At 40.3% G+C, this 24,655-nt stretch overlaps 1 protein-coding gene across 2 annotated transcripts in view; it reads right to left on the minus strand.

The window, feature by feature from the left end:
• Positions 1–395: 395 nt before the first annotated feature.
• Positions 396–24,655, minus strand: part of LOC129245529 (uncharacterized) — a 29,790-nt gene continuing 5,530 nt past the window's right edge. The window contains exons 3-12 of one of the 2 annotated variants that reach the window (XM_054883732.1): positions 19,336–21,223; positions 14,602–14,771; positions 11,996–12,328; positions 11,443–11,941; positions 11,016–11,342; positions 10,740–10,923; positions 5,470–5,629; positions 5,278–5,401; positions 998–1,143; positions 396–871 (exon numbers count right to left, since the gene is read on the minus strand). In XM_054883732.1, coding sequence (XP_054739707.1) covers positions 536–871; positions 998–1,143; positions 5,278–5,401; positions 5,470–5,629; positions 10,740–10,923; positions 11,016–11,342; positions 11,443–11,941; positions 11,996–12,328; positions 14,602–14,771; positions 19,336–21,223 — 4,167 coding nt within the window. In that variant the 3' untranslated portion in view covers positions 396–535. The remainder of the gene's footprint in view (positions 872–997; positions 1,144–5,277; positions 5,402–5,469; positions 5,630–10,739; positions 10,924–11,015; positions 11,343–11,442; positions 11,942–11,995; positions 12,329–14,601; positions 14,772–19,335; positions 21,224–24,655) is intronic. The other variant, XM_054883733.1, reaches the window with a different exon arrangement.

Genomic DNA, 24,655 nt, shown 5'->3' on the forward strand with positions numbered 1-24,655 from the left:
TCATTGCATTCAGAATGTTGCAATCTTTGTGTCAAATTGACATTTAAATTCGGGAATTGACTCGTTTGGCTAATATGTATGGTATGTATGTATCTTTGTGGTACCTTTTCTCAGCCCCCTTTGTATTTGATAAAAAATAAATTGTTAGCACAAGTAAAGTGCTACTTTACTCTTTGACTAAACTAGTTTTTGTATGTAAACATATTCCATTTTTCAAATGGCAATATGCCACAAGGATATGATTGATTTTATTTGTTGTTTGCCAAATACATATAAACAAATTGCATCTAATATTGTCTAATTTTGTGTAGAAATTTAACTTTTAGTAAGTTATTTTTTATTTTTTATTTTATAATATTATATATATATATTATTATCTAAAAAATGTCCATATATTCGTATGTATGTATGCATCTTCACACTCTCTATTATTGTTATTGTCTTTCTTTCTTTCTAGTCTTTGTCACTATTCGTATTCATTTCAATACTTTAGCCTTCATACACTTTAAATTTCTCATAGGTTTGCCAGTTGAACTTAGGTTTTTTTATAATTTTCATAGTAATCAACATCCATTGGACTACGATTTTGATTGTGATATGGTTTTTTGCTACGCACTGGTCCAGTTGCTATATTTGACAGAATATCTGGTCCACCCGGATGTGCGTCATATTTGGAGAATTTTTCTTCGCTCACAGGTTTCGAATACTTTGCCATTTGTTCCTGTATCCAGGGCACATACTTGATCACATTCGCATATACGCCGGGTAATTTCGGATGTGCACACATTATGCCCCATGATACGATTCCACCAACAAACCAGCGATCTTTTTCGCCCGGATAGGGGCATAGTAAAGGTCCACCCGAGTCGCCCTAAGTCGACATGAGAATCGGTCATTAAATCTTACTTATTACTTTTACTTTTACATTGGATTATTGGAAATTTTTAGGAAATTTTATATGATTGAACTTGGGGAAAATTCTTGCTTTGACTCTTACCTGACACGCATCCTTTCCGCCTTCTTCGTAGCCGGCGCATATCATACCATCAGATACTGTTAAATTGTCTAGCCACAGATCACATTGCTGACGTCCAATAATGGGCACTTGCACTTCATTGACAATTGGTTCGTAAGTAGATTTGGCTGTAAAGCGAATTGGGATGATTAAAATACGTCTCATTGACAAAAAAAAGTTTAATATAAATACATGTAACGTAAATAACGGTATTAGATTATATTATGTATGAGAGTGTTGAACAAGTGCAGGCACTCAGTCAAGAATACCATTTTACTACAGCCGGATAGATTACAGCAGAAAGAATAGAGAGACAGGATAGATGCGATATGGATGGCAAAACGGAAACACCAAAATGAAAAAAAAACATTTTTTTCTAATAGCGGTCGCCCCTCGGTAGGCAATGGCAAAGCTCCGAGTGTATTTCTGGCATGAATTAAAAATTAAAATTAAATATCTGCTCTTCGGAGTCGGCTTAAAACTGTAGGTTCCTCCATAAAGTAGAACAACATCAAGACTCACACCACAAATAGAAGGAAAAGCTCGGCCAAACACCCGAAACGGGAGTAAACAGCAATATATATATAATATAAAGGGTGGTTCAGTTTTAAGGGCCGGCGTTGATTTTGAATAAAATACAATTTTTTTGTCATTTCTCTTTATTATTATAATATTGGTATAGTTCAATTACGTGTAAAAGAAAATATCAGCCAAATAGCCGCCGCGGCCTCAGCGGCACACCTCCATCCGATGGTCCAAATTTGCGATGTCGCTGAGGCATAATTGAGGTTCTATGCCGAATTATCTCATCCTTTAGCTCTTGAATTGTTGCTGGCTTATCGACGTTCCCCTTTTCTTTCAAGTAACCCCAAAGAAAGAAGTCCAACGGTGTCGTTGACGTTTAGGTGTGGTTCCCATTCAACATCGGCCCTTGAAATTTAACTACCCTTTATAAAAATATATATAAGACGGGAAAATTTCTATTGAAGTCCGAAATGTTTTTGAATCCATTGATGAATCTTAAAAGATCCGGAAGAGGAAGAGTATGAACCTTATCCATACTCAGTAGATTGCAACCCAACAGCGGAAGTCTGATTCTAGAAAAAGCCGGACTGCTTCAGAGAAAATACTCTGCAGTGTCCTCATTCTCTCGGCAGGGTAGGCATATTGGGTCACCAATGACTCTTATTGTATCCATATGCTGACCACTGGCGTTGTGCCCTTTGATTCACCCACCAGTACTCTCAGCTCTTTTCTTCTAAGTTTTAAGAGAAAGCTCGCTACTTTTCTGTTTGGTTCTTTCACAAAGCACTTGGCTACTCTGCATGAGTCCAATTCATATCAAGCATTTTTATCAGTAGACCACATGAAGTCGTCATGAAATGGTTCATGTTCATTAAGCAGAAGGGACTGTAGACAGCTGGTTGGGCTGATGATGGGCCACTTTCTATGGGCGAAGACATGGAAAAGGTAGGCTTCTCAGACGGTGCGCTCTGCCCAGCATGTGGAGTGGAGGATGAGACGGCCCACCACTTTCTGTCCAGTCATCCAAAAAAGATAAACTTTGGAGTGTTTTGAAACACTGTTTAGATTTGTCTTATATTCACCGACTAATTTCGAAGTGCAGTGCGGGTTAGCAAGGGCCTTTAGTGCAGCGAGACAGTCACTACAAATTCTATATTAATCCCCTTTTTTACCACTTTTTCTCAATTAGCCAGTGTGCTACATTCAAGATAGCGTAGACTTCCGTTAAGAATACCGTAGCCACATCTTCTGCAGTGTAGGAGTACTAAGTATCTTCGTCTAAGTACCATCCAGATCCGTTACCATCACTGGTTTTGGATCTGTTGGTGTAGAGAGTGTGCTGAAATCCCGTTAATAGGTTCTCTGGGCTTAACCATTGATATTTATCTGAGATCAGAACATCATACTTCTTACCGAAGCTAACCTAAGGTTCCGACAACTGGTGGCATATCTGACAGTGGCCTCGTTTGCCCAAACACCGTGTAACTTGAGCCTCTAAGCCGTCTTTATCGCTTTCTGGCATTAAGGGCATCATCAGATATCGTACTAATAGTACCGAATACCCAAGCACACTTTTCTCTGTAGCCTGGTTAGGGATTTTACTCTAGAATTAACCATAGTAGCCTTCTAGAAGACTTTTAGTGCTCGAGAGGCTGTTTACTTGACGGGCATTTTCCAGGTCAGCTTACTATTTAGAAGTAATTGCAGTGTTACTTTTTTCGATGTTGGTCTGGTACTGCCTTCCATATTGCGTTTCCTAGTGAGAAGTATCAAGGTACTTTTTATATGATTCACCGAAAGACCATGCGAATCGCACCAATGCTCAATCTTGTTTAGAGCTACCAGCATTTTATTGCATATATGTAAATAGCTTCTAGTGATCGTCCTGAGATTAGTACGCAGACATCGTCCGCACAAGCTTTGATGTATCCAATTTTCTGCAGATCATTAAAAAGGGAATCCACAACAAAGGACTAAAGTAGGGGAGAAATTATACCCCGCGGTGGGCAGCTTTTCTTATCTTCAACCTTGAGTCCTTCATCGTTTTCTCTATCTGCGATAAGCAGTTTCTTGGATAGCATAGAGTAAATCCATCTGACACTGATTTCTTATACTCCATGCCTTCTGATAGAGGAACACAAAGTGTCGAAGGTAGTATTGTCCAAAGCTTCTTCGATGTCTACAAATACGCCAATGCTGTACTCTCTTGTTTCCAAACCTTTTTCGATTAGTCTAACGCTTTTGTGCAGAGCCGATTCATCAGATGACGGTATAGTCCAAATACTAGTTTATTTTTGAGTCCGTAAGTATTACCACATTTCTCCCTCCAAGGAATGAAATTATTGGCTTTATGCGACTCGTAGAACAATGAGAGGGAATACGAGTATTACAACAGCAACCCAAAGCGAGTGCTGCTGTCTCTGTCATTGCACGATGTAGGCCAACGAAAATGTCTTTGAGAGTTTAAAACCATATTTTCAATTACAGGAAATGACCGCCTGGATTTTGTTCTTATGGAGTGAATATCTCCAATTACTTTCAATTACTTTTTGTGGGTTGAGATTGAAGACATGGCATGGGCGATCTCGGTGCGGACGATCTTGGTTTCAATTGCATGCCATGCCATGCTACGCATCCCATAATATTTTCGTGTTAACCGTTGGAACTCTTGGAGCTTCCATTTACCTGTATAGGAGTTCAATGATAATCTTAAAGCGTTGGCGGCATAGGTAAATATTAAATAAAAAATCGCTCCCACGTCAGTCGGTTCTACGTTACCGGAATGACCCAGATTTATATCCGACCAAGGACTGCCTCTCCAGCAGCATTCCCCGTACATGCGTCGGGAATGTTTCTGCTGTTAGAACAACAACATTAAATAAAAAAAATTAAAAAAATTTGGTGTCTCAGTGTTTTTGGCCATAGAGAAAATGGGGACGTCTGACGTTGGTGTGTTTGAGAGAAAGATTTTACGAAAGATTTTTGGATCTTTGCACGTTGACGATGTCGAATATCTTAGGCGATGGAACAATGAGCTGTATGAGCTTTACGACGGCATAGTGTATAGAGATCCAGGGACTTCGTTTGTCCGAATGGATACAAGCGCTCCGGCTCTGAAAGTATACGATACGGTACCAGCTGGTGGTAGCAGAGCAAGAGGAAGGCCTCCTCTGCGTTGGAAAGATCAGGTGGAGAAGTATTTAACTTCACTTGTTGTTTTCAACTGGCGTCGCTTAGCACGAGAGAGACGCGCGCTTTGTTAAACTCAGCCAAAATCGCTTAAGCGATTATCGCGCCAATCAAGAAGAAGAAGAAGAGAAAATGTAGGTGGTGGAATGAGCGAAATTTGTTTCTTTTTTTTTTGTGGAACAACCTAATGCGTATTTATATACAGGCATACATTAGACTGGGAGGCAAAAATAAGTTTGCAATCATTATTAAGTTGAGCTTGGAGAACAACTGAAGTGGAAGATTTACCATTGGCTCCCTATCTCCGACCGCCATTAGAAAACACTTTTTCTCTAATTTGATGTTTCATAGCCGTAATAGACCTTAAATTTTGCATGAAATCCCACTGAGTGATAGTCACGCAAAATACAACTCGGCTGCGACGGTTGGGAAAATTGCGTTTCCTTTCAAAAAAAAAAAACTTATACGAATGTGAGATGTGAGGTGTATGGAGGTTAACGAGATGTTATACAAATTATAAGCACATAGATAAATGTTAAGAAACTTACGATCTTTATTTTCCCGTTTTCCCCAACCGATTACAGTGCACATTTGATCTGGTTTCAGTTTGATGCCGGGCGGTGGCAGACAAACAGGCAATAAATGCTCGTGAAAAGCGACCCTCGTGGCAAGCTGTAAATTAATATACATATAGACATGGCCATACAAATCACAATCTTAGCTTTGTATGTGTGACTCACTTGAAAGAGCGCTATGTCATTGTCATGAGTGATTAGAGTATTATAATGAGGATGCGGTACAACCGTTTTGACTTTAACCTTTTGACCTGTATACGTAAAAGAATTTCTGCGCGTAACGCCAAGTTGTATGGTCCAATCTTCCAAGTCAATCACAGTGTGGCTAAAAAGCAAAAGATCCAGCCATATTAGAAAAATATTCACAATTATTTATTTGATAAAAATCCATTTGTTTTGTTATCCAGGAAAAAGGAGTTTAAAGTTTCAAAGGACTAAATTTTCAAAAACTTATTTTAAATATTTTTACTGACCCTCTGAAATTAATATGGGTGCTCAAGTTAATGCGATATATCCAGCTGCTAAAAAACAAAATTTGTTTACTTTTTGTCAGGATAAGTAGTTACTTTTTATAGTATCCGTGGCGAACGCTTTATTGTAGGAGGAAAGTTCATCTTTTTTTCTCAAGAGGGTATGGGAATAAGTTTCCGTCCTTTCTTAGCCAAAGTTACGAATTATTTAAACAATTATTTATAATATTAACATATGTGAAGTATGTGCTATTGGAAGCTACAATTTTACTCCATTTTTTAGGCAGCATACGGATTCCTCTGACGAAAAATTCGAGTTCTTTTGAATTGATCCATTCGTTGAGCCAGTTTGCGATGCTCTCATAAGAAGTGAACCGCTCTCCAATAAGGGCTGACTGCATTGATCGGAACAGATGGTAATCCAAAGGTGCAAAATCTGGGGACTATGGCGGGTGGGGCAAGATTTTCCAATTCAGTCCCTCTAAATATTTCTGGACCGATTTAGCAACGTAAGGCCTGGCGTTGTCATGCAGAAAAAACAGTTTGTCATGTCTACCGTCCCATTCTGGCCGCTTTGCTATGAGAGCTCGATTCAAACGCATTAACTGCAGTTGGTAACGATCGCCAGTGATGGTTTCTGATGGTTTAAGCATGAATATTTTTTTTCGCTGTCGATGGACATGGGCAGGCTCCAACATTTTCGGTGCTTAGGGCTATCATAATAGATCCATTTATCATCAACAGTGACGATGCGATACATAAAACTTTTTTCTTTTCTGCCGTTTAAGAAGTATCTCACACGTCACCAAACGTCTCTCGATATCCTTCTCCTTCAATTGATGTGGAACCCAGTTACCTGCTTTCTGGACCATTCCTATCGTCTGCAAACGTTTACCGACGGTTGATCTGTCACCATCCAACTCTTTAGACATATCACTAAGGGTTCGACATGAGTCTTCAACCAATAATTGTTGTAGTTGAGTATCTTCGAATTTTTTCGGTGCCCCTTACCCTTCGCGATCTTTATCACTCACGTCGAAATTGCCACTTTGGAAGCGTTGAAACCACTCTTTCCAAGTTGTATTTGATGGAGCGTGATTACCGTAAATATTGATCCATATACGACATGTTTCAGCTGCAATTTTCTTCAAAAGGTAATAACAAAGCAAGACTTCCCGCAAATGCTGCTTTTTCGGGACGAACGTAGACATTTTTGACGTCAAATAAAAAGGGATCTTTACAGTTGAAACGAATGTCAACTACTGCGATCGAGATTTCACATATACACCTTCAAATCACCAGTATATTACTACAGCGAACACAAAAATAGTATCAGCAGTGACACCTCTTTTACGAGAGCGGACACTTATTCCCATACCCAATATAATAATTTTGTATCTATAGTGTGCCCAATGGTCGACATTTCGACCTAAAAGATCTTTTGTGTCTTATTACATATTTTAGAAGTAGTTAATACTAGTCCTATTGACTGGCACTTCTACCATTAAATATTTTACATCAGGTTCTATTTAACCCATTTTTTCATTGCCTCAGGCTAGGAATTGGTTGAAAGCCAAATTCTTACAGTAAATTCAGTAAATTTTCCGTCTTGTAACAGGAGCGTTCTTGATTTCATTCGAATCCATTTGATCTCGATGAAAGATGTGCAGTCTTGTCTTTGCCAAGGCAATAGTAATGATAATGGTTGTACGGGTTAGGCTAAGGCCTTTATGCACTGCGACCAGATTGATCTATTGCGTGCCCCTAATTACTTAATTATAATAATTTAGTATACCGGGGAATCGAACCAGATCCTTAGGAGTGAGCAATTATAGGTCTTCCTCCTCTAGTAGGTACGAGCCCAGGATTCTGTGTCTCCTGTGGCCTAATGCCTCACAGTTGGTGATTAAGTGTTCCATAGACTCCTCTTCATCACAGCAGAACCTACATAATCTTGTACTAGATAACCCTATTGGGGGTATTGCCAAGGCAACTGTATTGCTATGTCGTTTGAACATCCACCAGAAAGAGTTTACACTCTGTCTCATAACCAATGTGAATTTTTGAGAGATGCTAATTTAACTAATAGTGACCGGTCAGATAACCAATTATTTTAATTATGTCTAATTTACGCAGTTTTATGTTTCCCTCCATTTGTATGTAGGTAAAAGGTCTTATAAGCCTCTTGGCGTGACGAAGTTGCTGTGTGACTTCCGAATGGATAATTCTTTGAGTATTTTCTCCAACCCAACTATTGTTGTTGTTGTTTAAGTAGTTGAGTTTTTCTGCTGAAATAATCCTAATTAGCGACCAGCACCGTTTTTCTACCACTGTTCTCGTGTTTCTAAGTCAGCCATTTTGTGAGATCCAAGTATAGCAGCAAATTCTTTATCTCGATGTCTGAGATCTCATTAATTTTCTGTTAGAAAGGCTTACCGATAGAGCGAAGTTGTGCCCTAGCTAGCCCTGGATATTGAAAGGGAGGTTGAGTCTGACTGCATGATCTCCTACCTTCCAATGACCTGTAAGGGTTGCAGTGATGCGTGAAATGTTTGGTCGAGCATCCCAACAGGCAATTCATCCTTTGGATTTTGTATGAAGGCCATGTGTTTTTTGTTGTAATACATGTAGTTAATTGCAATGGATGCTTTTATTGTTTTGAGTGTGGCGGTCACTGCCACCGCCTCTACTATGTCTAGTGTCGAACCTTTTCTTGTTAGCTCATCCCCTATCTCAGTACCCCGTATGTTCCTATGAGTACCCATATCAGAGTAATTTCAGGCCAATGACTAAGCAATTCTAGTTTGGATGAAATGGAGTTGGAGTGTAAGGCCTTAATAGCTGCTTGACTGACTGAAAAGATAGTTAGCTACTCTTGCACCTTGTAGAGTTTTAGTGATTTACATGCTTCTCTGATCGTTAATAGTTCTACCTAGAATACGCTGGCATAGTCAGGAAGTCGAATTGACTGAGATAGATTGAGTGGCTCCAAATAGAAGCCAGCTCCCACTCCACAGTTCATCTTAGAACCGTCAGTGGAGATTTCAATATCATATCTTCCAATCAACTTCCCCTTGCCCATTCGGCTCTCGGTGGAAAACGTACCGTAAAGTCTTTCTTGAAGTTAAGGTCGGGGCTGTGTAGTCTGATCTGTTCTTGAGCAGCGAGGGTCGGTGTAGAAGAATCTTGCTGTGACCATACGATCTTGTTGTCCACCTTCCTATGTCTCTGGGTCTCACCGCGCTGCAAGCAGCGATTGTTGTTATATGTAAGTCTAATGGTAATAGATGAGCAAAGTACACTGAGCGCTTCAGTAGGACTGGTGCTAAGCGCTCCTGTAGTTATATACGCTGTTCTTTGTATCTTGTTCAGCTTGGTTTGATTGTACTTCTTTTCTGTTGCGGGCCACCAGACTAGTGCCGCATATGTTAGTATTGGCCTTCCAATGGCTGTGTAGGACCAATTGGATAGTTTTGGTTGGAGACCCCGTTTTTTACCCAACATTCTCTCACACGTGTAAAGTGCTACATTCGCTTTCTTTACCGTGCACTCTACGTTGGACCTCCAGCTGAGTTTGGGATTTACCCTGAATTTAGCTTCTGCCCAGTTGATACCACAGTATGATTCTGGATTGTGACAATCGGCTGCCGACCACACCCTAGCGAGTTCATCATTTTCATTTCATTGCCTTTTGTTTCAGAGTGTCCCGAAACTCAACAAAGTACAATTTAGTGTGTTGCATTAAATTGGTTTAGGTCGTTAAGGCATTCGTACACTGGTTTCAATTCCACAGAATGTGAAGCTAGTGCTTTTAATGCCGCTTGACTGTCCGAGTATTTATATACTACAGCTATGCGTGCACCCTTATTGCCCCTCATACGACTTATTCTCGCACAGATTGAAATTACTCGAATATTTCAGCCTGAAAGACGCTAGGCCATTTGCCCATTGGTTCGGAGATTTTTGTGTTCGGTTCATAGATTCACGCACCGACGCTAGTATTTGTTTTCGAGCCGTCTGTGAACCATTCGAGACTTTCGAGGGTACGACCCAAGGTCCTTCCAGTTCCTATTTATCTCGGCCCACATTTTGGCATCATACAATCAGTTAATGAACAAATTATATTCTCCTCTGGTATCTCTGTTGTAATATTTGTATGACCAAAGTCACGAAGATCTTTCAAAAGTAAGATTTGCATTTTTAATGCCACTTCTGGCTGCAAATTTTTTGGGCCCTACTATCGCTACTATAGCCACAGTGGGACAGCTGTTCATTGCACCGGTTATTGCCAAACAGGCTTGCCTTTGAAAACTGCCAAGTATTTGTTTAGTGGCATCTTGTTTGACGTTCGGCCTCCAAACAAGCAAGGTATAGGTGATGATCGATCCATGAATCCTTTTAGAGCCTATTCGCCATGTTCTGCCATAAAGGCTCCGATAGGCCGACATGGCTGTAGTGGCCTTTTCTATCACCGCTTCGAGGTGAGAGTTCCAATTGAGATAAGATAAAGAAATTAAGTAAAGAATTAACGCGTACACTTTTGTTAGGGTTTTGGCCGAGCTCCTCCCCCTATTTGTGGTTTGCCTACAATTATTGTACCAATGTCCAACTTTAATTTGTTTGTACTAATTATCTTGCTTGGATTAATAGATGATCCTTCAGCACGATCCCATTCTGAAGCGAGGATCAGCGCTTGGTTCATGATGTTCGAAATTTTACCTCCAAATGTGCCTGACACAATGACCGTAAGATCAATGCGAGTGAGTATTTAAGCCCATTTTTCGAAAATACAGTCCTTTGAAACTTTAAAGTCCTTACAAAATTAAATTATTGAGAAAATGAAAAACTGAGTATGCAATAATGCGATATAAAATCTATAGTTTTACGCGCATATGAAATTTCTCCTGGGTAACTTTTACGCTCGCACAGCTGTAACAACAACAACAAATTAAGAAGAAAGCTTACTTTCCTATACAATGCGATGCTGTGAGCACCCATTGGTCGGAAATTAACACGCCTGCACAGTAAAAGATCTTTTCGGGTCCACCCAAAATGGCGGCTAAAAATGGCCAAGATCCTGGATTTGCCTGATCGCCACCAATGATGCGGCGGGATGGCTTATGACGTCCTCGCTTCACCTTGCCGCACTCTAAAAACCGATTTAAAGTTGTTTATAAAAAAGTACAAAAGCGAGCAAGAATTTGGCTGTAATTGTTTGTAAAAGTAATAGCAAATAGTCACCATAGTTTGCACACGTCAACTCGGCAATGGGATAGTCCTCACTGGGTGTACAATTGGCGAACTCTTGCATCAAATTTGAATGCTTCTTCGCATACATCTTCCATATGTCAGTAGATACATTGATGGACGTCATTAGAGGTCGATGTGTTTTCAGTGTTACGACGCTGGTCGCATTGACCGCACTGTAGCCCAGCATGGAGCATACGGCTGAAGGAGATACCGCACGATCCCAGTTTTTCACACAGGCTGGTGCCCATTTTTGTGACTTTATACGATAGATTTCCAGCACACCTTTCCCTAAATCACCATTGCGCTCACTAAGGCGAACTGTGACGTTGAGGAAATGGAAATTTTCAATTAAAAACATATCGATATTTTAAATTTATAAAGTCATCAGGTAATCCATACTCAAACTTGAAGTACTTACTGCAATTACGCTCATCTTGCCCGTATGGACAGTCGATTACACCATCGCATATGTGCTTCATACCTATACAACGATTATCGCCACAATAGATTTCGTCCTTTTGACAACGTTCACATTTCGCTTCATCTGCCTGATCCATGCAATCCAAATGTCCATCGCACACATACTCCTTGGGCAAGCAACGATTTTGGTCACACTGGAATCCATCACATTTGGGATTCGTTGATGCTATCATCACCTCACGCACCTGGTCCAGTCCAACACAATCTTCGGGATTTTCAAAATCTTTAAACAATTTACAATTGAGATATTCGGGTAGGGTGAGGCCGAATACATCAAAAAAGAAACCACAACGTCGCATGGTTTCGGTACATAGCGTCTTGCAGGGGGGTACGGTTGCGCCAGTCGCACCACATTTGGGTACAAATAGTGTACAGAGGAAAAGTGAGACTAATTCGTAACATCGCACATCTACCAATGCATCGTATGCATCCAGATCCTGTAGATAATTTTTAAGTAAAAGTACATGGCAATAAGTAATTGAAGCTTTTACCACTTGAGTTTCCAGTTGACCGAAATGTCCGATATAATTGGGGAACACGGTGTAGTTGTAGGGGATTTGTGGCCCCTGACAGAACTTCACTATGATGGGCAAACAAGTACCGGGCGCAGGATTCTTACCATAGCTTGAAGCATCTTCCACATGGACGGTGTTTATAATAGTTTTGTTGACGAACTTGATGGTCGGATAGGCATTGAAGTATGCCGCTAAGCCTCCAGCTATAGCCAATAGCGCAAAAGCATTTATCAATATTTGAAAGAGGCGAAATTTCAAACGACCATTGGTGATGTAAGGATTCGAGCTTTTACGACGATTTATAATCTGCTAATATATAAAAGAAAGGAAAAGAGCTGTAGACTAATAAACACGAAAACTATTGTATATAACAAAATGTGTCTAGCATACAGGAATATTAAAAATTTCTGCTACGTGCTAGGTTGTTCAATAAGTTTTGCACTTCGATAAGAAAAACACAATTTTATTATTTGAAGTACAGTTTATTATTCCGTATAGTCCCCCTGGTATAGTGTAGTCACCCTGGCGGTTGCCGTAGCCGAATGGGTTGGTGCGTGACTTTTTTTTTCCTTGTTCACTCCTCTTGGGAGCATAGGGCCTCGACAAGACTTGTCTTGCGTTGGTTTCGTTAATCTATTTTGATTTCTGACAGGGTTGGTGATAAGCCTGCCGCTAACAGTTCTAACTAGCGGGAATGCCCACCTGTCGTTGCTAGGAACAACGTCTTCTTACCGCTTTGAGTGCCATCTGTGTTTCACATTTTCCTGGCAGAAGGAGCACACAGATGGTTGAGGATTTCGCTAAATTTGGTATGTCTGCTCTATTACCGCGATTGCCCGCTTCCTCTTGCTGGCGCCACTGATACAATGTTTTAGACTCTTAAATAAATAAATACATAAACTGTCTGTTTTTCTTTGTTTTTGCTTGTTTTAGCAGCCACAAAGCAAAAAATGCGCAGACTATTGTGCGGGAGTAAGGATGGAAAGGATAAGGTTTTGGGGTTGAGGAATGGGATTTTTTTTTTTAGAAACAGGGAAAGTAGGTAAATTTGGAAAGACCGTGCCTTACATGGGATTCGAACCCACAACTTCTGGGATGGCAGGCTAGTGCACTTACGCTAGACTACCGAGGACGCGTGACTACCATTCGGAATTCGGAGACAACATAGGTTCGAGTCTTCGTGAAACACCAAAATGAAGAAAAGGTTTTCTCTATAAGCGGCCACGCTTCGGCAGGGAATGGCAAATCTCCGAGTGTTTTTCTGCCATGAAAAAGCTCTTAATAAAAAAGCCATTTGCCGTGCGGAGTCGGCCTAAAACTGTAGGTCCCTTCATTTGTGAAACAACATCAAGAAGCATGCCACAAATATGAATTCCATTCCTGAAGTGAGAATCTGGAAGGGCTGCAAAATACGTTTCTCAAGCTGTCCTCGCCATTTGATGAAAAACGCTTTCCACACATGAACTTTTTTTGGTCTGAAAATAGGTAGAAGTTGCTATGGGCCAAATACGGTGATTACGGTGGATGCTTCAACAATTCGAACTTTAATTCATGCATTTTAGCCATTGTCAAAATGCTCTTGTGACAAGGTGCATTATCCTGATGGGAATGAATTTTTTTCTTTTGCAAACTGTGACTTTTTTTGACGAATTTTTTCCTCCAGCTGATCGAAAAGGTTATAATAATATTTAGAATTTATTACTTCGCCAGTTTGCAAGTAATCAACAAATGAAATTATTAAATTTCTCATCCCAAAAATGTGATGATAACACCGTCTTGGCCGATTTCTGGACACGAACTTGTTTCGGAGCCGAAGAACCACTACACCACACCACTCTTTGGCCTCCTGTTTTGATTTAGAATTATCGTGATCGACGCAAGTATCATCCATAGTGATGAATCGTTGCACAAAATCCACGTTATTCTTTCATCCTTTCGCAAACGCTCTAAAAGTTTTAAAGAAAGTCGCATTCGAATGTGTTTTTGTTCCATTGTTAGCGAATGTGGCATCCATTGGGCACACTACTTTCTGAAACCCAATACTTTAGTAAAAATGTTGCTTACACTGCTCAATGAGATGCCTAGGGTTTCTATTAAATCTCTTTCAGTCACTCAACGATTTTCCACGATCGTGGATCGTTTTCAAGGCTTCTACGACCAGGTTTAAACTCAGCAGTCCATCCTTCTACTGTACGAATTGATGCCGGAAAATGCTTATACACTTTCAACATTCGTTCAAAAACTTCCTTTGCTTTTAGGCATACTTTCCAAAAATAAAAATTCAAGCACCGCACGATACTTGATTTTTTCCATTGTGACACGTCGATACTAAATGACTTGTAACCAAAGAAGGAATTGAATGATTGAAATGAAACTTTACATACGTTCATGTGAACAAAACTATAATATAATAAAAATAAAAAAAAATTAGGCTAAAAGAAACGCTCTCACTTATCGAACTGCAAAACTTATTGAACAACCTAGTATTTAATAATTTCTTTACCGCAGAATTCTTCAAACTTTCTGGCACTTGTGTCATTGATATTGCACGGGAAAATGCATCCAAAAAATAGTTTTTTTACCTGATGCTGCAGTGACATCGTGTTGGGCGCCCCATTTTGAAATCGCACTATCGTTTGTAAGCTAGCTGGAGTGGATACGCATTTAGTAAGTGGTGACATAGGAACCGATTGTTCCATCTCTTCGATGGTTTCATTTTGCAGTTTTTGTTTATAGACAATTGGCGCTGGAACTGAAATGGGATTGAGGTTTACATCAGTGTTACAGTACAAAAACATCTATAATTCATTTCACACACTGACTGATGCTAATTAGACATAACAAAAAATAGAAGAAGTAAATGAAATGTAAAAATTTCAAAGAAATCAGAGGAGAACTGAGGGAGTTGTTCAACTGCGACTGAAAGAATTTAGGCAGGGCAGCTTTGTACAAGAGAGGTTTTAGGCTCAATTGACCGATTTGTTTTTAAGACCGATTTTTTTCACATATTTTATGAAACTTTACCACTTAGAAAAATACTGTAAATTGTCACTAACTCCAAATTAAAAAAAAAAAAAAAATTTGACACAGTTTCGTTCAGAAGAAAATACTAAAAGAAAGAGGAAAAGAGACAGCACAAGCTTCCGATATATTCAATTTTAGAAGTCTCTTTGATATGAAATATTTTTTATCTTTGTATTTTCTGTGCAGGTATACAGATTGTCTCCAACATGGACCTTTTTCTGCTGAGTAAAAGTTGTCAAATGAACTTCGAAACAAAAATACAAAAATGGAATTGGATTGGATTGGATATACTATCCGTAGAGCAGACGATAATGTTGCAAAAATAGCTTTTCAATAGAATCCGCAACGAAGTCGACGCAGAGAAAGAGAAAGAGAGACAGCACTTTTTTTTTCTTTGACTCTTCCATCGTACACGGTTCCTTTCTGTTGTTTTTGCACCGTCTCATGAGATGTCGCATCTGCTAGTTCGTGCAGCATCGATCTTCTCCAAGAGTTTTTTGGTCGACCGCGACCTCTGCTCTCTAGCGGGTTCCAGTCCAGTGCCATTCTCGTGACGCTATCTGGTGGTTTTCTCAATGTGTGACCTATCCATCGCCACTTTCTGCATTTGATTTGCCTAAGGATGGGTTCCTCGTTCATCAAACTTGGATGCGCACAATCTCACACGAGAGTCCCTCCACCGCCCCCTGAACAAATCAGACACATAGTGGCTGACAGGTGTCGTTGGAAAACATTTGTTTTCGCCCTATGCTCCGCCTTGGAGATGATGCTTAGCTTATGATGCTTTTCTTAAATAGTCTTTTATCTTCAATTGTCGGAGATTGTCAGCCTTATGTTTAATTTATCAAGGAATAACTCTAAACATATCCCTTTAAAGTTGAAAAATCACAATAGGAAGCAAAGAATTGTGAAATGATTTGAAAATAATAATAATAATAATAAATAAATATATAATAAATAAATAATAATAATAAATAAAAAAAATATTTTACAAATGTCAACTCTACCCAAAGTTTGTTTGGATTAAGGTATTCTTAAATCTACTGAAATGGAAACACTGCAATAAGGTCTTTTGTGCCCTCTACTCATCACAGTGCTTCATCCAAACCGAGTTCTCTCAGTAGACTTAGGATGTTGCTGGGTTGAGCTAAGCGTATGTGCCTGTTTGCTGGCCGTTTCTGGCCGACAATATACTCTTTTTTCCCGTTATGGCATCGTATTCGGGAAGAAAGTGTGCTGCAGCAACGAAAGCTGTCGGTGAACCATATTCCAAGCGTGTGAAGATGGCTGCAGTGACTTATGAATGCTAGTGAACATTTGCCGTGTATTTTTAGGAAGGCTTATGAGATGCTTTTGGGTAAACATTAGTAAACAGTAAAACTTTGCTGGGCGAAGCTCCACAGTTTGGTGGCTGCTTACGTTCATATATCATACTTAGCTTTTTTTGGTGGAAGGGATTGGGTCCTATTAGTGATGAGGCCAAAGCCTCTCTACGTAATGCCTCCGCTGCTTCGTTCTCTGGGATATCCTTGTATCCTGGGATATTTGTGAGCTGGATGCGATTGTACGTTCCTAGTAAATTTGCATTCCATGTAAATTGAACCCAAAGGCTTAATGAGGACTTTACCTCGAAGGATGGCAAAGGCCTTGAGTGTAGGCTGACTGGCACTAATACCGGCGATTTCTTTCTAAATTGATTTTTGCAAACTTCCATCTGGAAAATCGTATGAAAATTACCCTTCGCCTCAGGTAGCTTTGTTTGGGGCCCATGACTTCGGGTGTTTTTGAGCCATCTGTATCTTGGTACACTTTTGGAGCTTTTTTTCGAAAGTTGGTGTACTACAGTTTGCTTTATCGCCCAGCTCGACCCTGAATTTCTTTCGAAATATTGCTCTTGATTACTTTATTAAAAAAAAAAAAAAAATTGAAAAAATGGCGCACGTTCAAATATGAAAACCCATTTGGTCTTTTTGATTTCAGACACCTGTGAGCCCCGGAATCCGTGTCGCCAACGGCGTACGTATTTTTGGAAGACCATTACTTGAAGGCTGATAACTTTTTGAACGATCCTCGTATGGCCAAAAATACAAATACAAATAAAGAAACACCCTCAAAAACACCATTTCAAATGAGGCGAGGGTCTTAATATCCGTATAAAAATATATTTAATTTAATTGTAAGTTTTGGATAGGTGACCCTATAACAAATGGGTCAGGAAGAAAGCTTTCTCAAACAGATTTCACTTGAAAGGTGATAATTTGTTTGAATTTTGTTGAGTGCTGGGAACCCTTTCTGAGAAACTTTTCGTGTCTTACCAATATTGTAATACTTTTATTCCCTTACCTTTGTGACCCAGATATTATCTAAAAATGCTTTAACTTCGCTAACCGATTTGTTGATGTTTTGCAGGGAAATAATTTGTTAAAGGATTCCTGCACTAGTAAGCTCGTCGGGGTCATGGGCATATGAGTTCTAGGACACTCCGGTGTTCAAGGAAACGAAATTGCCGATGAATTGGCCAACCGTGGATCAGCGGTTCCCCCACAAGGGCCAGAGCCAATAATGGGAATCAGTTCCGCAGGAATCATTGGAATTGGATCAGCGATTATGTATGCAATTTACATAAAGAGCGATGATCCAGTCTGGAACGCTGCAGAACTGTAAAGTGTTTTGTGACAAGTCCGAAAAGAAACGGGCGAACTTTCTTCTAAAACTTGGAAGGAAAGAAGTTCGGTTGATGGTCGGTATTATTACAGGACACAACCTATGGAGTCAGCATATGACCACCATTGTAATCATTTAGGACCCGATGTGATTGTCTTGCTTGGAGGAGGCGGATAGCACTGAGCATTTTCTCTGTGAGTGTCCTGCTAGAGCAATGCTACGTGTTTTGGATACCGTTGTCGTGAGAATGAGTAATTTTCATTCTCTAAAACTGGAGATAGATATTTACAGATTTTCCAAAGAATCTGGAAAATTCCCACAGGACTTTATCTTTGTATCTGTTCTTTCTTATCTATTTCTCTGATACTTTTCTCCCTTCCTCCTTGATTATCTACCCTCTTTCTAGAGCTCTAAATACAATGGGCTTTTTAGCTTGAGTGTTTTAGGAGCCACCAAATCTCTGGGTGTTCCTTGGCTCGACCTATTCAAATTTCAATTTTTTCAAGCTCATCGGCTTATCTGGATATCTAATTTTAGTTGTTTTTCCATGTAGAACAGATTCAAAAACACAAATATGTACAAGTATTTGAGAGCTTTCTCAAACGCCAGTCCGGCGAAGATTCACTTTTCGAAAACATCTTTCGTTCAATAAAATAAAATTTCAAGTCAATCGGCGCAAAATTTCCGCAGTTATGAGTATTTGAGCATCTGTTGGTCCAGGCCGGGTACGTATACGTCTTAGCTCTAACTTTACTGGACGAATTGTTCTGAGATTTTGCAAATTATTTCAGTTGTTTTAATAATTATTAATCTAACGATAATAAATGAGCCCATATTTTAAGTGTAAATCGTTTTTTTGGCTTTCAAGTGCTATGAAATAATTAAAAATTGAAAAGAGAAAAGAGAAGCTTCCCAGGCATAATTTGAGAAACATCTTTTTTAACAAATGCATTTGCTCGTAATTTTGATTTTGTGGATAATAATTCTGATTACCAGATAATTCTGGTGGGAGTTATGATGTACACCGCAAAAAAACTTTTTTTTCGAGACACCTCCGTAGATTCACTGCCACTCGTCCGATTTTCAATATTTTGCGATGAAAATTTAAAAGAATATTATTCAAATGCTGCAATACTCTATGCAAATCAGCTGAATAAAGTAACATGAAATAAAATCTTGTCGACATTGTGCCGGAATAAAAATTCCTGACCTATTTAAATGATATCTTTATGCAGCTTAAACATTACTCTCTCTGACTTGCATCTGTTCCCATGGCAGCGCCAGGCTGAGCAACGCCTGCTTACTAAAGAAGATACCGAAAATTCAGTATATTCGTGGATCATTTCAGAAGTTTCCCCGATGCGGAATCCCCGTGCCACCAAAAAAATGGAAAAATGTTGTGACTAACTGTGGACAATATTTTCAAAAATAAGTGATTGCGCACTTACTTTTCCCTTAATAAAGTTTGAAGCATTAAGAAAAATAAATCTACCTGTCTAACCCACATATATGGTATGGAGCAAAAATGCACAATGGATCACTTAGTCGCCGTGCACCATGACCCGATAATAATAATAATAATAATTACAATATCCCAAATTTTTTTTCTAATCACCAAACCAACTTACCGCCGCACAACCTTTTGACAGAGAGCGAGGGTAAGAGGGGAGCTTCCATTAGTTTTGTATTGTAACCGGGGCTGGAAGTTTGACTGAAACTATCACTTGAAATATTGGAATCTTGGCGGCAGCTGTATTTGTTGCGTGGTGGTGGTACCACTGGTATCCCCATACTACCCGATGTTATGGCCGCAAATCGTGATCCATTCAAATTAAAACTATCCGCAGAATCCTGATGCCGAACGCCCATACCTGGGCCGCTTTTGTTGATACGAGCTGCATTTTGCAGCAACGGTACATCCATTAGGTTCTTTGTATTATACCCAGGACTGGAAGTGACGGAAAAACTATCACTAGACAAATTAGAGTCTTGCCGCTGATGTAGCTTCGGATAAACGATTGGTGGAGGTTTACTCTTTCCCAGCTTGTTGCGAATGGTCACGGGTGGCGGTAGCTTTGATGATGGTGGTGATTCAATTTGTGCGCCATTGTTGAGGCTGTGGTCAAAACTAATTTGGCCGCGGGTCGGCGGTACCGGCGGTACTGGACGTTTCGATTGTTGATAAATACTGCCTGAATTTTGTGTGAGTGGTGAGATAGCGGCATTCGATGTGCCACCTGAACCGGACAACAACGAACCGGTGGAAGTACCTGAACCAGCAGATACTGTGGAGGATGTGGACGTGGATGCCGAGACCGAGGAGGCTGCCTTACTACTACCGACACTACCACTGCCGCTGCCACAACCACTGCTTTGTAATGACTGTTGCGAACTATTTTGACTACCAGGAGGCGCCATTTTTGGTGGTGCATCTCCATATTGTTTGCGCGTTGGAACTTCGGGTGGCTTTTGTTGGGCCAAACCGTTGAAAGTTTGAGAGTTGGCATTTGTAGACTGACGACTACCAAATGTATTATTATTATTGGCAATTACATTACTACAACCAATGTGAGTGCGAGTCTCGTTATTATTCAAATTATTATAATCATTCAAGGCATCACTGATCATTGCACGGTCCATTTTGAATGAGTCCTTCGAGAGTGAAGAGTCACTTGTTTTCTCTGTTAGGCAGCTATCCATTGATGATTGAGTGTCAACTGATGAGAAACGACTGCGAAAGTCAGCACTCGTTGAGGAGGAGGCGAAACGTTCACTATGTCCTGATCCGTAGCCAGATGAATTTGTAATTGTTGAATCAGCGGTGCTGCTCGATGAACGATTGGCACGCTTTGTGGCGTTACTCAATTCTCCAGTAAATGCACCCAATGTTTTTGCTGTGAAAGCTGTACCAGCTAATTTAACACCCGCAGTGCTTTCGCCAGCAGCTTTGCCGCCGACCTTGACAGGTGTCGATGTCAACGACTCATCAAATACAGAATTCTCCAAACTCATACGATCATCATCTGAAATGCCACCGGCATCCAGACCGCCATCCACATAAAGCGGACGTGTGGACAGCTCAACAAGCAGAGACTGTGATTGCGATTGTGATTGAAATTGACTTTGTAGTTGTGTTGATTCCAATGGGTTAGCGCCGCTTGTATTGTAATAAACTGTGTGACTCTGTTGCTGCAGCAGCCGATGTCCGGGTGAGAGCGTTTGTGTTTGCGGCGGATAAACAAACGCGGTGCCCGCACTGATATGTTGTTTATCCTTGGTTGGTGTTTGATTTGCGGATGGGGGTGTGGGCGAGTCAACTGCTGCGTTCCACGCGTAATTGCCACGAAATGTGCGTTTCGGCACGGGTGGGGGTGGTGTATCTGGTACTGAGGTTGGAGCTGCTGCCAATGTTATTGTCGTACCTGTGGTGTTAGATATGTTTGGAGGTTGGTTTTTGGTGGTGGAACTATTGGTCACTGTGTTATATGTGAAATTCTTTTTCTCTTTGCCATTCACCTGTAATCAAACAAATAAAACAAAAAAATGGTTGAATCGAACACCGATCTATATATGTGTGTGTATATGTCGATATATACGTATATATGGTTATATGCATATATAAATGTGTGTGAGTACATCACGCGCATTTACTGGAGTATCTTTACTCATATACGAAAGAATTTGCATGTATGTATCTGTGTAATATGGATGTACACATGCTTTCAAAATAATAGCAGCGCGACATATTGTAAGGGTTCACCATTTATTTTTTTTTATTATTGTATATTTTTTAATTATTTAAATATAAATATATTTGGCGCTTACACCTTCCTCCTATTTGTGGTGTGCGCCTTGATGTTTTTCCACAAATGTAGGAAACATTTTTTATGCCACCGAGTGTCAGAAGGTGTAATTTTTTTAATTTATTATATTTATTTCATAATCTACATTGCAAATTAGGTACCTTACAAACCAGAAAAAAATGTCAATGTAGTAGGTGAAATGGTCTGGCACTCCTCAAGTAGCTCTAAAGCGCCGTTTTGATACCATTATGAGACCTCCAGCAGGCATATATCTACAGCCAGCCACAGCTGCTGATCTAATGGAGAAGATAGATGGGATTTAGGTTGGCGCACTGCCCCAGGCTGTCGAAGAAAGGACCACGCAGTGAGCTTAGTCGACTAGCTGCCAAACCCATTTACAGACAAAGTGCTCAACAGTCCCCTTCTCTGAAAGGTCCCCACAGCTACTGCAATGGGGGTTAAATGTTAACTCTGGCTTTTCCGCGTGTGTGCCGATCGTCCAGTGGTCGGTAAACACAGCTACAAGTTTGGAAATTGAATAGCGAGGAGTCCAAAGGACTTTCTGGGTCCTTCTGGGGCCAAAGGGTTTTCGAAATAGCACATGAAGAAATGGAGCTCCATCTTTTCTGCGTTTTCCTGAGAAATAATTTGCGCAGTTCGCCTTTAACAACTGTCATTGGGATGGCGATGAGCGGGTAGGAGACCTCTGATGCCAATTCAGTCTCCTTTTTCGTATGCTCATCAGCAAATTCATTTCCCCTCTATGTTCCTATGTCCTGAAAGCCAGATCAGAAAAATGTTATCTGCACACCCAAGAGATTTAATCTCCTCCTTACAGAAGTTTACTAGTTTCGTTCTGCACCATGGCATCGTCAGAGCCTTGATCGCGCTTCACTATCGGAGAAAATGTTAATATCTCCCTCGCTCCCACGTACCCTAAGCATTTTGCATGCCTGCAGGATCGCAAAGACTAGCAGTATTTGGCAGTTTAAAGGAGATATATAAATTAAAGAAAACCCCTGCCCCGACTCCCGATTCCATCTTGGAACCGTCAGTGAAGACAAAGGTGCAAGCTTCGCTGCAGATTTCCTCCTCCATCCAATCTCTCCTAATTGGAAATATTGCCCTAGTACGACCCTCAAACTCTATTTTGCGGATAGCGAGATCTGTTCGAAGTTCGGAGAAATACGGTGTTAACTGCCTGAAAATGCTACCATGCCCCTTGAGAGGTTGCCTCCAGAAGCCAACCTCCTTAAATCTGACTCCATTTTGAGCTGCGATGGAAATAACGTAAAAGTGGATGAAAAGTAAGTGCAAAACGACATTCAGGGCAGCACTGGGCCAAGTTTTACATGCTCCGGTGATGCCAATGCATGCAGTCCTTTGCACCCTCCCCAGTTTAGTGATATTATAGCCCTTCCGAAGAGCTTACCATCAAACCAAGCATCCGGACGTTAAAATTGGCAAAACGACTGCGTTGGACACCCACAGCACTACCTGTGGCTTGATCAATAGCAAATAGCCAAAGTAGGGCGAAAGGACACCCCCTGCGGCGTCTCTCTGTGAACGCATCTAGTGACTTTAACCCCTCTTGCGACCGCATTAACTTCCCTGTAGCCCAGCAGGGACGAGATCCAGAGAAAGATAGGTTTTTCCACCTCTAGTCTGTCTAACGCAGTGACAATTGGTTCCGCCCTGATGTTATTAAAAGCACCCTCTATATCTATGAAGGCCGCCAAAGTGAATTGTTTACCTTCCAGAGATTTTTCCACAGTCCCTACGACCTCGTGTAAGGCTAATTCCGTGGATTTCCCTTTCAGGCGTGGGTGCATTACTCGCAAATTTAGTCTTAAAGTTTTCCTCATAAGTTTTTTTCCGCTCAAGCGGAACTGCCATTAACTACACTGAAAATTCTTCTGTTCTTTTCTTTTCTTGAAATTCTAGATTAATTGGCTTTAGCCGAGAATTATAGGATGGAATAGGAGCCTCAATTCGTAGTAAATGTAATGATTCCTTAAGAAATATTTTTTGGCTGCGCTCAATTCCATTTATCGAAAGTTGGAAAGTGCGAACGAGCGGTAAACAACAGTTTATAGGTATACGGATTAGAAAATTCAGATGCATTCCGACGAATGAAGCCTAGAACAGAGTACCATTTTGAAAGCATAGAATTAATATGACCACTGAAGGAAAATTTCATATCGAATAAAACTCCAAGATCATTAAACTCTGTTACACTTTGTAGTACTTGATTAGAAATAGTGTAGAATGTGTTAAAAAATGTACTGACGCCTCGGTAATGTTAAATGAAAACTTTGTTTTATATGCAAAGACAGACGCGACCTCATGCACCAGCGATGAACATTGTTCAAGTCGAATTGAAGTTTCTGAAGAAGCTCTTAAGAGATGAGTAAATTTTCAAATCATCCGCGAGGTGCAAGAAATTCGAAAGGAAAAACATTTGCTTATGTCATAGATAAATGTGACAAAAAAGAAGTGGCCCTAAGATGCTGGCTTGGGGGACATCTGAAGTAGCATCAAAGTGGCTTGACAATACTCCATAAATTTTTACCATGCACCGTCTATCTGTTTTATGAGGAACTTTTTCATGGCTGTAATACTAGTGGAGGTTTGCCATTACCCGCCATGGCCGCTTTTAGAAAAAAACGTTTTCTATCATTTGGCGTTTCGCCCCCGTGGTTTCGAGCCCATGCATTGCCGAATGGTAGTCATACATCAATCTATTCGGCTACGACGACCTCATGTATATGTAATTATATTTTACTACTACAACAACAACTATTTGAATAAAAAATTCTCTGTAAAATTTTTTGAAAATTCAACAAATTGCCATCAAAATTTCAATCTTTTTAATCCGACATTTCAAAAATATTTTGAGTATGATGTTGTTGTTCTTGTAACAGTAATACAAACCCCGTCAGTGTAGTGTATACCACCGGCGGGCTTCGACTAACTCATCTAAAGGTAGGCAGGGAAAGGAAACATGCCTTGGGTCCAGAGGGAGAGGAGTACAACCAGCTGACTACAGCCCCTTATGCTTAATGTCAGGAGGATCTGCGATAGTCCGTAACATCAAGTTTGTCAATCTGCAGCATCTCCCAGCCTCCCGAGCTCACTTGTGGGT

This window comes from Anastrepha obliqua, chromosome 4 (genome assembly GCF_027943255.1).
Source record: "Anastrepha obliqua isolate idAnaObli1 chromosome 4, idAnaObli1_1.0, whole genome shotgun sequence".
Classification (NCBI taxonomy): Eukaryota; Metazoa; Arthropoda; class Insecta; order Diptera; family Tephritidae; genus Anastrepha; species Anastrepha obliqua.